This window comes from Microtus oregoni, unplaced genomic scaffold (assembly GCF_018167655.1).
Source record: "Microtus oregoni isolate MIOR12 unplaced genomic scaffold, Mior012 000009F_ref0000495, whole genome shotgun sequence".
Lineage (NCBI taxonomy): Eukaryota > Metazoa > Chordata > Mammalia > Rodentia > Cricetidae > Microtus > Microtus oregoni.
The window spans coordinates 56,818,391-56,835,425 of record NW_024543068.1 but is presented as its reverse complement, the minus strand read 5'-3'; the positions used below and the strand labels follow the sequence as shown (position 1 = coordinate 56,835,425).

General features: G+C 39.4%; 1 protein-coding gene across 2 annotated transcripts in view; it reads left to right on the top strand.

Annotated features, from left to right (window-relative positions):
• Cog5 (component of oligomeric golgi complex 5) overlaps positions 1 to 17,035 on the top strand; it is a 235,607-nt gene that overhangs the window by 12,528 nt on the left and 206,044 nt on the right. For both annotated transcript variants that reach the window (XM_041657980.1, XM_041657978.1), the window contains exons 3-5: positions 2,454 to 2,511; positions 14,395 to 14,449; positions 14,899 to 14,968. In XM_041657980.1, the coding sequence (XP_041513914.1) occupies positions 2,454 to 2,511; positions 14,395 to 14,449; positions 14,899 to 14,968 (183 nt within the window). The remainder of the gene's footprint in view (positions 1 to 2,453; positions 2,512 to 14,394; positions 14,450 to 14,898; positions 14,969 to 17,035) is intronic.

The window sequence follows — 17,035 nt, the reverse complement described above, 5'->3', positions numbered from 1 at the left end:
ATATAGGTTTGGGAGAGAAAAGAATAAGAATATAGATAGTTATAAAAAGATGTAAATGTTTTTTTGAAAAGGTAAAGTTTTTAAAGAGATAGAGTACAAACAGTCATAAATTAAAAGGAGTAAAGAAAAATAAGCCACTTAAAAATAGAAAATACACAGAGAGTCTGGATTATGTATATTTTTTTTATTGAGAAAAGGAGAAAAAAAAACAAGTTTCCACCTCCTCCCAGCCTCCCATTTCCCTCCCCCTCATCCCACCCTATGCCCCCTCCTCCCACCCTTCTCCCCCTTCCCCCACTCCTTTCCCCCTCCCTCTCCAGTCCAAAGAGCAGTCAGGGTTTTCTGCCCTGTGGTAAGACCTAGGACCTCCCACCTCCGTCCATATCTAGGAAGGTGAACATCCAAACTGGCTAGGCTCCCACAAAGCCATCACATTACGTAGGATCAAACCCCTGTGCCATTGTCCTTTGCGTCTCATCAGCCCTCATTGTTCGCCATGTTCAGAGAGTCCAGTTTTATCCCATGCTTTTTCAGTCACAGTCCAGCTGGTCTTGGTGTATATTATTGTGTTTTCTTTGAATTTTTGACTGAATGAGCCAAGTGCAGAGAGACATTTCATTGTATGTACTGCTAAACTAAATCACCATATATACTTTAAAGATATCTAGACTTCAAAATTTGGCTCTAAGGATATGTTGCTTTGGAAAAGAGCTTCTGCTTTTGTTTCCACCAAGGATGAGAACCTGTTTATTTCTTCCAGACCCCCTGAAAGGTTACCGTAAATCCCCCTCCCCCAAATTACTTCACCCATCCAAAAGCAGGAAACAGTTTGGAGAGAACTACACCCAAATTCCCAAATGTTGTTTATAAATGTTTCTTTACATTTAAAGGGGATATGCTATAGAGATAGAAACTTAGCATTGGTATGGATCATGGTTTAGTGATACAAATTTAAGATCAATTTTGTCATATATATATTTCTGCTCTTGATTAAGGTATTGTATTTGTGTGGCTCATTTAAAAATGTAATGTATAATTAAGAAATATAGGTTAATAGGTAATCATCTATAATAGTCAAGTTTGTAGTCATGTTGGGTTTTCTGGATATATAGAGATATATTTCAGTTAGATAGGTATTCTTCAAATCTTTCAGAGACCTTCAGAATATGGCATTTAAAGTATTTTAAAAACTTAGGATTTTTTTTTTTTTTTGACAATGAGACTTATCTGCTCCTGGCAGCACCAGTTACTTCGAGAGGAAGATGGGCATTGAAGAGGCTCCATATGGAGTCTGTTTGCCATTTGGGCAAGAAACTGCTCTTGCCTGAACTGCTTGACTGGACTTGCAGGACCCACAGAAAAATGACTGCTGGACTTGCATAAAGGTTAGACCTTCCTTTGGTGTTCCTACTTCATCAACGAGTCTGCAAGACATTCTGCAGGACACAGAAGAAAGTGACTGGCAAACTGCCAATATAGGTGGAACTGTCTTTGAAATTTCCTGCTTCAAGGAAAAGTCTTTTGGATACTATGAGCCTGGAGGCTGAAGATGGGTGCCCCAATGTTACAGAAGAACTTTGGGTGACTGTCCAGGCAGCGAGATGTCTCTGTCAATTCTAGAGTTTTGGAAGTTGCTTACAATGCATTTTCTGTTTACTTTGGTAATATTATATCCTTCTGAAGTCTTTGATGGAGTTGAAGAATAGATAGTTATAATTATAGTTTTCCTTAGTTATAATAAAAGATAAAGTAGATATAATTATTGTAACTGTAATTCTTGCTTGATACCTGTCTTGTTATATGTAATCTTGCTATGTTAAAGTTAAAACCTTCCTTTTAATTTAGACAGGAAAGGGGAGGTGATGTGGGAGGTGATGTATGCTGTGAATGTATTTATTGCTGTTGGTTAATAAAGATGCTGCTTTTGGCCAATGGCTTAGCAGAGTAAAGCAAGGCTGAAAGAGAGAGAGAGAGTAGGTGGAGTCAGGGAGAAGCCATGTAGCTGCCAGCCAGAACCTTACCACAATCCTCATGGTAAAATATAAAATAATAGAAATGGGTTAATTAAGATGTAAGAGATAGCTAGAAATACGCTTAAGCTATTGGCCAAACAGTATTGCAATTAATACAAATTTCTGTGGGTTTATTCTGGGACTGGGTGGGGCAGCAACCTCAGCCAACATCGGACCTTATATCAAGATGTAGCAGAGCCACTTCTATGGGCTCCCACACCAAACAGACCAAGGCAGAGTTAGCACTATGTTCTTTTGCTCTGTATTGTGATTTATGCGTTCATCTCAAGCACACCTCATAACTTGCACATGTATGTGTGTATGTGTATAGTATCTGTTTGCTTTATATATCAAGAGAGACCTTGGATTGTACCCTGTAGTGTTAAAGATAGTTAAGCAGAGCAAATGCTGATTTTTTTTTTTTATTCTTGATTTCTTTAGGTTGTTGCAAGACATGAAGATTTATTGGCGCAAGCAACTGGGATTGAGTCTTTGGAAGGTATATTATCATTATTTATTACTGTTAGATGGAACTGGGTTAGAGACCCACAAGCTTTTTTGAGCTGGAGGGTTGACTAGAAGGTTTTGTTGTCCATACAGACTCTGTTGTAGCTACTGAGCTTGACCAGATCTAAAGCAACCAACAGATGACGTGAAAATGGATGAGGTGGCAGTGTACTAGGAAAACTTAAACCCTCATTACTGATCCTTGAGTTAAGCCATCTAGGTTCAGATCACTTCTTGGGCAAGGTGGTTAGCTTTGCTCTGCTGTATTTTCCTATTTGTAACAGATACACTATGTGTACCTAAATGATGTTATCTTAAGGATTAAACGATTGAGGAAAATGCTCAAAACAGGCTTGCATATATGAGTATTCCTATAAGTCTTACTGAATTAAAACAATAAAAAATTGTAATGTTAGAATAGGTAATAGTGGAAGTAGGTGCGAAATTTTATGTACTTTTCCTTTCTTTGACATCCTTAATAGTGAAAATATAGTAGAATAATAATAGATCAGAGTTTTTTGTGTGATTCATGTTTGACTAATTCTTTTATGAATTTTTCATTTCTTCTTGATTTTATTCATAAGTATGAAATGTCACTATTATGTTTTTCATTATTGCTTTCTGTCTCAGAGTTTCTGTTGCTGTGATAAAAGACCATGACCAAAAGTAATTTGGCGAGTTAGGGTTTAGTTCAGCTTGCAGCTTTCATTTCAAGCTTTATCACCGAGGAAAGTCAGGTCTTATCCACCTCAGAACCGCCCACCCAGGCATGGCACTGCGGGCTGAGCTCCCCTACACTGTGCATCAATCAAGAAGATGCCCTTTCGGCTCCTGTAGGCAGTCGGGATGGAGGCGTTTTCTCAGCTGAGGTTTTTCTGGCCAGATAACTGTAGCTTGTATCAAATTGTGACCCTTGTCATTCGATTACTATTATTAACCACATCCAGAGAAAGTTAAGTGATTTTCTTTTCTACTATGTTGATCAAATTGTTAAGAAAAAGGGGTTTGTTTTCTGTGATGCAATATCCTTGACTTCATGTAATGGTATTTCTCATGGTGTCAAGGGAATGAGTTTACCTCAGAATCCCTGGTGTTCTAATGTATATGGGGAAAGATCTTTACATTCTGGGAAATGATAGTTTGATTGTTAACTTGAAAATCTGAAGAAGTTAGAGTTTCTAAGTATTGATAGCCCTAACTAATTTTTAATCTCTTACCCTTTTTATGTGTTTCTGAGAACAGTAATATGTTAATGGTAATTTTGAAAGCAATAATATAGTTTTCACTTGTGAAATGGTGTAGTACATTGATTAGGTGAGTCATCATCAAGATGGAAAAAGTCATTATGTCTTCATTCATTCAATCTCTCATTTATTTATGTATTTTTTTAAAATTAAATTTGGTTTTCTGAGACCGAATTCCCCTGTATAGTTCTGGCTGTCCTGGAACTCATTCTGTAGACCAGGCTGTCTTCTAATTCAGAGATCCGCCTGCTTCTGCCTACCAAGTGCTGGGATTAAAGTGGGCACCACCACTGCCCAGCTCCTCTTACTAAGTTTTTGAGTCGGTCTCACAGGTTAGTCCTGGCTGGCCTGAAACTAACTGTGTAGGCCCTGGTCACCTCAGACTTACAGAAAGTCATCGAACTGTGTAGGCCCTGGTCACCTCAGACTTAAAGAAATTCCTCTGCCTCTGTCTCTAGAGTGCTAGGATTAGAGGAGTGGTCCCCATCCTCAGCCTCATTATGCCTTTTCTATCTGCAAATTCGTACAGTAGGATAGTGCTTGTCTTTCCCAGGATACTTTTTGTCCTTTAAAGGTTGAGCCATCTCTCCAGTCCCTTTCCCAGAATACTTTTTTTTCTTTTTTTGGTTTTTTGAGACAGAGTTTCTCTATAGCTTTGGAGCCTGTCCTGGAGCTAGCTCTTGTAGACCAGGCTGGCCTTGAACTCACAGAGATCTGCCTACATCTTTCTCTTGAGTGCTGGCATTAAAGGCATGAGCCACCACCACCTGACCAGAATACTTTTTAAAAGGGTTACTACAATATTTAAAACACAATTGGGCTGGGTTGTAAGTCAGTGTTAAACAGTGTCCCTAACATGTGCGTGGGCTGGGTTTAAGTCAGTGTTAAACAATGTCCCTAACATGTGTGAGGCCCTGCAGGACCAAAGCTTTGTGAAGCTCTTATTAGCATATATGCAGATATATATGTATGTATGTATGTATGTATGTATTTGTTTATTAGTATAGGGTATATTTCAAAACACTTACTATGTTATTTTGAGATGCTGAAAAGTATACTATACTTTGAAAATTTAATCATTAATTCTAACTTCTTCGCCTTTCTCCCTGGTATTTGAAAACATTTTGTAAGTTGGTTGAATTTCATTCAGGCTTTATTATTACTTTTTTCTCCTGGAACAGGGTTTCTCTATATAGCTTTGGAGCCTGTCCTGGAACTCACTTTGTAGACCAGGCTGGCCTTGAACTCACAGAGATCCTCCTGCCTCTGCCTCCCAAGTGCTGGGATTAAAGGCATGTGTTACCACTGCCCGACTCAACCTATTTTAAAGGAGAATTTATTCCCATTTTCCCCCACTGTTCATTTAGTCAATTAAGGAGCAATTGAGAACTTGTTTGATACCAGTAATATCAAACAAATAGTAATAGACAAAACCACTGTCCTCACAAAGCAATGTTTCTTTCATATGGTAAGGTCAGTTACAAAATGTACAATAGAAAATCAGACATTTTAAAGTCCTACAAAGAAAACCCATTAATTTGAGGAAGGAGAGACTCTCCTATTTTCATAGTCAGAGAAGGCCTTCTTGAAAAACTAACATTTTGAGTTGACACCTGAAGGATAAGAAGGAACTGCCCTGTGGAGAGAAACTGTTGAAAGCTTAGGGAATAGTCAATGGAAGCAGGGCTTAACTAGATGTATTTCAGGGCAAGAAGGAAGGCCAGGATGACTTTTGTGAATGAATGTGGTGAACGAGGGAGAGAATCACAGATGAATTTTATGGAAATGAATTTTTATTTCATTCTGAATGCATGTGTTAACTCTCAGTTTGATAATCAGAGTATTCTAAGACACGGTGAGTGTTGTAAGTGATTTTTCCTGCTGGCTCTGTAGGACAGCACCTTTAGAGTATTTGACTGATGAACAGTCACCTTTGATTGGCATGGTGAATAGAGAGAGCGGTTGCTGGGAATAAAATTGAAGCAGAGCTGAGGGGGCTCATTGAGGGGGTTGAAAGCAGTGTGAGCAGAGTCACCACAGTGATTGCTTAGGTTTTGGTCTGCTAGACTAGATATGACTTATTGAAATGGGATAAATTTACAGGATTATGACTTGGCAGGGTTGGGATATTGCAGAAGTCACCTTTGACATATTAAATTCGACAGGCTAGAATTTCGGGCTGGAGGTTTTATATGTCTGTATACAGGAAGGTATAACAATGTCACTTGCCCCTTTCTACAGACACACGTGTAAGTAAATCAGCTTTCGTAGAAAAGGTAGCATTTACATGTTGGGACTGAATGAAATCCTTGGAAGGATGTAGGTGAAAGGAAGATGAGTGAACCTGAAGCCTTGAGAGATCCTTGAACACAGGAGCAAGTAGAAAAACAGCGAAAGCCTAGGAGTGTGCTGCCTATGGCTGAGAACGCAAGCTGTGGGTATAGCTTTACTGCAGCAGTGAAGATGGCACCAGGGAAGGTTACTAAGCAGAGAATTCAACTGGAGCTTTTACATATCACTCAAAGATTTTAAAGAAATAATTGCAGCAAATATGTGTAGCGTTAGTTTGACTATTACAGTTTAAATTTTAAATTCCAAGTATCTGAGCAGTGCCAAGTGTGTTTTCAATGTTATGCAGCCCTCAGCGCTGTCTAGCTTTAAAATTTCTGCACCCTGCCACGTGGAAACCTATCAGCAGTAAGTGATAACCTAGTTTCCTGTCGGGCTTCTGTCATGGGCCAGGTATGGGAGGGGGAAGCTAGAAGCCGGCTTTTATAATTGAATACAGAAGCTATATAGTTTGTCTGCATCAGGATGATGGCAGAAAACATTAAGATTGTTGTATCGGCATAAATAAATGCAAGGCAGATATTAAAGAATATATACAACTTTAATGTTTAAATAAACTTACAGAACCGAGGTTCCCGCGTAGCTGTTTCACAGGAGGCAGGAAAAGGGACAAGCCGCCTCCTGCGCACCCGATTTATCCATATGCATTTGCCCGAGGCAAACCCGCCCCCTAAAGGGGCTGGCTTAACCCTACATCTCCCCCTTTTGTCTAAATAAGACAGAACTAAACCAAATATAACTATAAACAATAATAACAAATGATAAATATAACAAACAATATTGAGAACAAAAGTTTTGCTAGACATTCTATCTCAAGGAGTCTAAATAATGTAGAGAGTAACTACAATTAAATAATCTTCAACTCCATCAAAGATCTGAGAAGGGAATAAATATTACTTAACAAACGAGAGATATCCAAAATGTGCAACAAATGACAGAGACAACTGACTACCTGGACAATCACCCAAAATCTCATTTGCAATGTTGAGTCAACCAACTTTGGCTAAGGCCTAACATAACTGACATACCATTATCAAATGCAAGGAACTTTCTTAGAATAATCCTACCCTGTCTTGGCAAGATAAGACAATCCTGTTTCATATCTTAGTCAGTAGTTGAGGTATGGGCTTTTCTTAACCCAAAGGCCAGTTCTGCCAAGAAGACAATCTCCCAGTGGAGTCTTTTGGTGCTCAACGTTCTCTCGGGAGTAAAGTGGTGTTGCCAGGAGTAATTGTGTCTCGTTGGCACAGAATTCTAGGTTAGATTAAAGGCCATTTTCTACAGCTCTTCAAAGAGGCTGAAGATTATACTATCTATACTAAATATAATCTCTATGTATCTAAAAGACCTGATTAACCTAAAAATAAATACGACAAACATATAATTCTCAATACCTATCTAATTTGAAAACTAAGAGAATAAGCAACTGTGCAATATATGAAGACAATGATCTTCACCTGTAAACAATGCCATTACATATCAAATGTAAACCATGTTATTACATAAATAGTATCAGAGGTAGAAATGTACATTGTGATATGATAGATGTATCCATACAATATAAGCATACTCTTATACAAAAATAGAGGTAGGAACACTCACATTCAATATTCAATATATCAATATACAAGAAACAGTACCAATATAATTTTCTAAAAACAGTAAGTCACAAATACCAATCATCCCATCAAACCAGTTAATCCCCCCCCCCTTTTTTGAATATACCCCTAATTCCATACAATATCTCCCCATCCCCTCAACCCTAAAGCAACCACTAAAAGATGTCCCTAACCCTGTGGGCAAACTCTGTTGGGAGAGGGGACGTCGTCCTCTTAGATTGCTTCTAGCTGACATGGGGGCAATGTTCTTCTTAGGGGCCCCTGTGAAAGCAAATGATGGTAAAATTCCCAAATTAATCTTTGACCTAAGAAAATTATAACTAGTCTCTGAGCGTTTTGAGAAGGTCCGGCCAGAGTGTTGTCAAAAATGTGCATCATTCGAAATTGTCTCCTGCAGTTGGTACCAAAAAACGGGTCTAATATTAGCGCTTAAAAAAAAATTCATGACGTCATAAATACTAGATTGAGTTGATGTTGTGGGGCCCCATCTTCATCCTGGAAACTTCAAAGATTACTATAGGAAAATATGTTGCTTGTTATGGGAAATTTAAACATTAACAACAAGGACATATACTAACATATAAAGAAAGACACAGATATGAGGAAAGGCAAAGAAAGTTTATCAAGTATAAAATTATTCTTATTCTGTCCCATTTCATGGCTCCTGACCTGAGACAGAAATTCTGAAATATCTCTTATCAACAGGCGTGGAATTGAAGAGGGACTGAGCCATAGTCCAACTCCTAAACCAGCTCTACCCATTTATAATGAAGTGTTCAATAAAACATATAAATATATATATAAAAAATCAATACTTACAGAATGTATAGAATTTTATTGTTGATACTTAGTGGGTCATTATTATTTTCCATCCATCAGTAATTAAATATTCAGGGTCCCTTAAATTCTTTGAAGATGAGTATTTTCCTGTGGAGATAAGGAAAGAACCCTGCCCCCAACCTATCTGTAATCCTTACCATCAGAATGCCCGTCATCCTTGTGATTGAATTGTTATTTATCTTTTCCAAGTGACTTCTCTTCTTCAAACCGAACCTTTATTAATTTTGATGGTATCCATAATTTTTCCTCACCTGTGGAGATAAGAGCAAAACCCTTTCCCCAACGCAGCACATCTCCTGGCTTCCATTGTGAGGTCAGCACATCCTTGAAATAAACTGGTTGATTTAGTTCAGCAGACTTTTCCATTATCCAATGTCTTTCTGCAGCCGTCGTTCCCTTCTCATTAGCGTTGAGAAAATTCAAGGTTAACAAAGCATTATGTAACCTATTTCTGGGGGTGTTTTCCACCTCTTTCTGTTTGCTCAACATATCCTTTATAGTTCGATTTGATCTTTCTATGACTGCTTGACCTGTAGGATTGTATGGTATACCTGTAACATGCTTGATATTGTAATAATCAAAAAACCGTTTCATTTTCCTAGAGACATAAGCAGGACCATTATCTGTCTTTATTTGTGTAGGTATACCCATGATAGCCATGACTTCTAATAAATGAGTGATTACTGAATCAGCTTTTTCTGAACTTAAAGCAGTTGCCCACTGAAAGCCTGAATAAGTGTCAATGGTGTGATGAACATACTTCAATTTGCCAAATTCTGCAAAGTGGAACACATCCATCTGCCAGATTTCATTCCTATGGGTGCCCTTCGGATTAGCCCCTGCAGGCAGTGGCGTTTGGTTATAGAAAGAGCAGGTAGGGCATTTCTTCACAATCTCCTTAGCTTGTTGCCATGTAATTGAAAACTCTTTCTTCAAACCTTTGCTATTAACATGATGTTTTTTATGAAATTCAGAGGCTTGTAGCACACTACCAATCAATAATTGATCAATTTCTGCATTACCTTGTGCTAGAGGACCTGGCAGACCCGTATGGGATCGGATGTGTGTTATGTACATAGGGCAAAGCCTGTTCCTGATCAAATCTTGAACCTGGAGAAACAGTGAGGTTAGTTCTGTATCATCAGGTATAAATTCAGCAGTTTCAATATGTAAAATAACTCTTTCTGCGTATTGTGAATCAGTAACTATATTAATAGGTTCTTTAAAATCTCTTAGTACCATAAGAATGGCATATAATTCTGCCTTCTGGACAGAATCATAAGGACTTTGTTCCACCTTACCCAAGTCTTCTGATTTGTAACCTGCCTTCCCTGATTTATTGGCATCAGTATAAAATGTACGGGCTCCAGTTATTGGAGCATCACGGACGATTCGAGGAAGGATCCAAGAAGTTCTCTTTATGAAGTTAAGCCGCTTGCTTTTTGGATAGTTGTTATTAATGTCTCCCAAAAAATTAGCACAAGCTCTTTGCCATGGTTCATTATCTTCCCATAATTTCTTTAGTTCATCAGCAGTGAAAGGCACTATAATTTCTGCTGGGTCTATGCCTGCTAGTTGACGAAGTCTCAGCTTGCCTTTTATAATTAACTCAGAGACTTTTTCCACATAAGTTTTCAGTTTCTTACTTGGTTTATGTGGTAAAAAGATCCATTCCAAGATAATATCATCTCTCTGAATTAAAATTCCTGTAGGAGAAATTTTTGATGGTAATATGACGAGAATACAATCGAGCTCTGGATTCACTCTGTCCACATGTGCCTGTTGTAATTTCTCCTCAATCATTGTCAGTTCCTTTTCTGCTTCAGCTGTTAATTCTCTGGGACTGTTTAAATCTTTATCACCATCCAAGGTTTTGTTCAAATGAATTATTAGATCAGGTGTTATCCCTATAGCTGGTCGTAGACTGGAAATGTCTCCTAACAGTCTTTGAAAGTCATTAAGAGTCCGTAGGCGATCTCTCCGAATTTGTGCCTTTTGTGTCTTAATTTTTTGCAAACCTATTCTATAACCTAAATAATTAACAGAATCTCCCTTATGAATCTTTTCAGGAGCAATTTGCAATCCCCATTTGGGTAAAAGTATCTGTATTTCTTCAAACAGTCTGTTCAAGGTATCTATGTTTGAATCGGATAACAAAATGTCGTCCATGTAATGGTATACTATAGATTTGGGAAATTTCTTGTGTATTATTTGCAATGGTTGGTTCACAAAATATTGGCACAGGGAGGGGCTATTTAACATTCCCTGGGAGAGGACGGCCCAATGGTAACTCCTCGAAGGTTGAGAATTGTTATAAGTAGGCTCTGTGAAGGCAAATTTTTCTCTATCTTCTTTTTGCAAAGGTATAGTGAAAAAACAATCTTTTAAATCAATAACTATGAGAGGCCATCCTTTTGGTAATAAAGAGGGCAAAGGAATTCTAGATTGCAGAGGGCCCATAGGTTGAATAACCTTGTTGATGGCCCTGAGATCTGTCACCATTCTCCATTTACCTGATTTTTTCTTAACCACAAATACAGGAGAATTCCAAGGGCTAGTAGATTCTTCTATATGTCCAACATCTAGTTGTTCTTGTACCAGCTGTTCTAAAGCCTGTAACTTTTCCTCAGCTAAAGGCCATTGCTTTGTCCATATTGGTTTCTCAGTCAACCATTTTAGAGGCAAGGCTGTTGGTATCTCTGAAGGGACATCAATTGCTTGTTCTTGCACAGCCCGAATGGCCAGTTTTCTCCGGTTTGTAATATCTTTTAATATTATTTAATATTAGAAGTAGCAGGAATGTTAATTTGGGTATTTCATTGTTGTAATAGGTCACGACTCCATAAATTCATTGCAATATTGGCTACATATGGCCTTAATTTTCCTATTTGTCCCTCTGGCCCTATACATTCAACCCATTTCGTGCTCTGCCTTACTCGAGATAGGGTTTCAATTCCCAGGAGCTGAACATTTACATTCTGAAGAGGCCAATATGGATGCCAAGAATCTGGGGTAATGACACTTACATCAGCACCTGTGTCCAGCAGGCCAGTAATAAAAATGCCATTTACACACACTCTCAGCTTAGGTCTTTGATCATTTATAGAAGTTTGCCAAAACACACGCAACTCATCTTTCTGATCACTATTGCTTGTAACAGTAGGCATGTGGCTTCCTAATTGTGCTGACGAGGCATGTTCTCTGCAGAAACTGGAAATGACTGAACCGTGTTTGCCATGGGGGCCTGTGAGGCCCCCCCCTCTCACGTTTCCCGTCTGTATCAGGTTGCCTTGTCTATCTCTTGTAGACCTGCATTCATTCGTCCAATGTCTGCCTTTTCCACATCTTCTACATACACCTGAAGGCTGAGTCCTTCTATTTCTGTTAGTTCTAGAAGATGCATTATTATTATTTCTGAAAATCCATTGTTTACAATTCCTTTTCATATGACCCATTTTGCCACAATTAAAACATTTGGTATTCTGGTGTCTCCTTTTACCATTGGAAATTGCTTCTTCTACCCATGCTTCAGTGCCATAGTCAAATGTGACAACATTCAGTGTATGCAAGACCCATTCTTCCAAGGGCGCTGATCTGAACTTTAAAGGCCTCAAGATCTTTTTGCATTCCACATTTGCATTTTCGTAAGCCAAAGACTCAATCATTATACGTCTTGCTTCTGGGTCAGATATCCCTATTTGTACAGCCTTAGTTAGTCTTTGTAAAAAGTCACTAAAGGGTTCTCTCTGACCCTGTTTAACTCTGACAAATGATTCCATTTTCTGTCCTGGGTCTTGTACCCTGTCCCAAGCCCTTAAGGCTGCTGTAGTACACATGGAGAGTGTGTTTTCGTCCAAATTAGCTTGTTCCTGAGGGTCGGAAAAATAGCCCTTCACCTAGAATTTTATCTAGGGAAATGTCAATTCCCTTCGCCTTTTCCTGCTGTTCTAAAAGTCTAGCCTCTTGCCTGAATAAGCATTTCCATTTCAATTGCGGTCCACTCTCAAGGACCGCGGAGCTCAGTTGGAGCCAGTCTGAGGGGATTGCTCTGCTTTTTGTGGCCCAAGATTTTAGCATCTCTTTAACAAAAGAGGCATGCATCCCAAAAGTCATGACAGCCTGTTTAATTTCTTTGAGATCATTCATACGGACAGGCTCCCATGTATCTTCCTTGATGACCCTAGGGTTTCTGGAACCAATCACCTTTTCTGTTGTTATTACTGGAAAGGCATGTAGAGCTGTAGGTAGAGCTTTGTGGAAATTGTCCTGGAGGGATTTATCCACAGATGTAGTTAAAATTTGCCTTTCTACCCTTTGCTCTTCTTCATCAGAATTTAGAAATTCCTCAATCTTTTCAATTCTATTCACCATTGCTTTTTGTAATGTCTGAATCTCCTGTCCAGAATTATGTTCCAAAGCCTTCATTGAGGATTCTAAAGTATGAAGTTTGTCTATTAGAGATAACTTGTCATCTTTGGACATAATTTTTATGGCATAAACCGTGCCTTCTTGTATTGACAATCTTTCCGCCAATCTGTCATAAGCTTTAGACAAAATTCGATTGTCACATTCAGCAGTTTTGATTCTCTCAGTTAATGTTTCAGTTCCTACAGAAAGGGACTGCTGGAACTTACGATCCAATTCAGCTGTTCCTTCTTCCATAGTAATGAATTTCTCCTTAACATCAGCCTCTACCTTTTCTAAATTTTGCTCAGTTAACTGAGTCATGTTAAACAAAGATCTGTTTTCTTCCTGGAGAACTTCAAACTGATTCTTGAGAAGATTGTTGTCATTCTCAATAGTTTTTAAACGTTCAACCTCTGCCTTAAGAGATTTTATCATTTTCCTATTGTCAAACCATATAGTTCTAAGGAAAATTACGAATCCCAGAAATATTTATAGATGTGGGGTGATAGACACCTCTTGTAAAATCTCCCACATGGTACACTCAAAAAAAGCTGTTAAAATCTAAAACAGTCACGCTCTCAGACATTTTATTTATAAAAGAAAAAATTCTTTTACCTGCAATGACCGGTTCCTGCCAGTGGTGGCGAAAGAGTCCACTTGAGTCCACGTGGCCTAAGTCTGAAATAAATGACTCATAAACAAAAATTGGAGCAGACACCAGGCTGATAAATAGCAATTGGGACAGAAAGGGAACAGAGAGAAAAGCTGCCAAAGTGAACAAATCAAAGGGATGCTGGAGTGTTTGAGCCGGCTCGCAGGTCCGCTGTCATGTGACCTGAGCGCTGGCGGAGGTGGGAGGGGAACAGAGACTGATCACGCTGTTACAGAGGCGCTTGTGCCACTGTCAGGCAGGGCGGGGCCGGAGAGTGCTAATACTCCCATCCCGTTTGACTTTTTAGCAGGCACCAGGAAAGATCGAGTAGCTCAGAATCTCAGCTGCATCCGCAAGGCGCCGCACACCCAGGGAGACTTCCGGGGGGAGGTGCCACTGGGAGCTGTCGCCCTCAGGAGCCTCTGATTTTGGGGCTGGTATCCGCAAAGCCCCACGGGGCAGGCGCCAAATGTACCGGCGTAAATAAATGCAAGGCAGATATTAAAGAATATATACAGCTTTAATGTTTAAATAAACTTACAGAACCGAGGTTCCCGCGTAGCCGTTTCACAGGAGGCAGGAAAAGGGACGAGCCGCCTCCCACGCGCCCGAAATTGTATGCATTCGCCCGAGGCAAACCTGCCCCCTAAAGGGGCTGGCTTAACCCTACAGATTGTACTCATGTTATTTTTGTTTTTGATTACTTTGGTCCAGCATGAATCTTGTAAATTTATAAAGCCTATATGAATTGTTATCTTTCCTAGGTGTTCTTCAGATGATGCAGACAAGAATTGGAGCTTTACAGGGAGCTGTTGATAGGTATTGTTGTTTACTTTATAAATATACAAGATGAATCTATTTCTAGCTATTAATATGTATACAGATGTACCTGTTGAGATTCACTTGTTTGTGTATGCTTGTGTTTGAATGTGATATATATGTGTGCATGTACATGTGTGTGGGTAGAGGTCAAAGGTAGATAGATATTGGTTATATAGTATCACTCTGTACCTATTCCTCTGAGACAGAGAGACACTCTCATTGAACTTGGAGTGCGTCCCAGCGATCCTCCTGTCTCCTTCCCCGATAGCATGGGGTTGCAGGTTCGAACATATCCATGCCCCGCGTTTAATATAGGTGCTGAGGTCTGAACTCAGATTTTCATGCTTATTCAGCAAGCATACTTACCCACTAATCCATTTCTCTAGTCACCCATTGGTATATTGAAAATGATTTTATTCTCATTCTTTTCCCTTTTTTGGCCTTAGGATGAAATCAAAAATTGTTGAGCCATATAATAAAATAGTAGCCCGTACTGCACAACTAGCAAGACTCCAGGTAGGTTCTCACATCTGGTTCTTTATTCTTATTCTTCATACTGTTTTATAAGTGGAAAAATTTGTTGTGCCTATGGTGTGTACGGGTGACTGTACTTGTGCCTGAAGGGGTAGAGGCCAGAGGTTGATGGTAAGTGTCTCTCTATGACAGTTATTCTTTGATGGTTTAGGACATGCTTACAGTGTCTCTTGATTGTATTCACTCTTTACTCCCACTTTCCTTTTCTTCCTTAGACTTGCCTAACAGATATCATTTTCCCTTCCTTTTTAAAAATAGCTCAGAGTGTGGAGCCATCCTTTGGACTCTTATGTTTTCAGGGACAGGCTGAAGTTCTGTGTCAGAATTACGAGGAAAGCAGCTAGAGGATACTGTGCTCTGGCTCTAAAGAAACATGCCTCTGTTCTTCCTTCAGGGAGACAGATACCCAGTGCATTAAGGAGATCTCCACCTAGCAGGGGTAGTGGCAGGAATGTGTAATGGTGGGACCTGTGCCTCAACAAAGGAGAAAAGTGAATCTTCGTCCCTTAGGCTGCCCATCCTTGTTTGGTACTGGGCAGTTGACACTGGACAAATGGCTGACAAGTTGGGTCAGGATAGATAAGGCAGCTTCTGTATCCAGTAAGTATTCTTTCTTCTTCCCCTCTGGATCACATGTTACTGTGGCTTCACTAATATGATACTGTATTTACAGTGGAACCTAGAGTGTTTGGGCCTTTGCAGTTCAAATGTGTATTCTCCCTCTTGGGAGACAATGCCCAGAATTTTGTTGTAAGTGAATTGTTTCCTGCTGGTCCTTTCTGAGCCACTCAGAACAGTTCCTTTCCAATGCCCTACCTTTCAGCTATATATACACTGGCCGTGGTTCAGGTGGCATAATTCTCATGGGGCATGTTTTCTGCAGTTTTGTGGGCTGCTGTGAGATAGTGGTTGAATTAAAGCAGTCCATAGTTACTTTTTCCCCCTCTAATCTTCTTTTTTCTTTTTTGCTTTCCTGTTTGTTATTTTTTCTGCTGTTGTAATCTCAAAGGACTCATATTTAAAGATGGTATTTGATGCCTCAGTTCAAGATTGTGTAGCATTCTCTAAATATCTGAGGCAGCTTGTTTATGAAATTTATAGCTATTAATGATTATGTTCCCATCAATTCTGGTTTGGTATTGTTGATTTTCAGAAGACCTTAATAGGTAGTTGGGAAAAATTCACAATACTCTTTTTTTTTTCTTTGACCCTGTGAGAGCTGACAACCTATACTTAAACATCTCTTTTTCTGTTTTGAGGCAAGTTAAGAGGTGTCTTTACTACTTCTATGAATAGGGTCCTTGGGGTTCAATCTGGGGTCTGTGTGGTGTTCGGACATCATGGATTAGGATGTTGGCTGCTATCTCCCAGCTACTTCAGTAGCCTTTTGAAGAATGCACTCCATTTCATCGGAACTGTTAATAAATCAATACTGAGATGACTTCCTATTACTATGGGGACAGACATGAAGGAATTCATCCTGCAGTCTATTATGGTTTTATGAGAAGTCACTAAAACAATTCTTAAACTGGCCCATGTTTCTGTAACGAGGGCATACATCCCTATATTGTCTATATGTCCGTTCAGTATGTCCTGTAATGAATACAAATTTCCTTGATTGGGGATGTTTGACTGTTTCCGGACCTCATTCTCTTGAACTGAGGAATGGTCTTGTGAGATTGGCTAGATGGTTGCTCTGGAGGGCAGAGAGGAAAAGGTATTTTCCTTACGTGAAAATGGTTAGGAGAGAGAAGGAGGGGAGGGAAAGACTTTGGAGAGAGCAAGTGAGAGTTGTCTGTTGGTCAAGAGACAATGGGTGGTCACGTAGGGTTGCCTGTCCTTCTAGCAGGTATGTCAGAGGCACAGAAAGTTTGCAGACAGGGAACTGATTGAAAATGGGAATCATTCAGTGTATCTGAGTCAAGTTCTATAGATGTAGACAGGGTTTAAAGACTATAGTCACACAGACCGAGAAGCAGTCTCCTAGTTTCAAATCTGGATATAAAATCCTGGATATAGGGGATTTCCCAATCCTCTCTATTTAGAGTA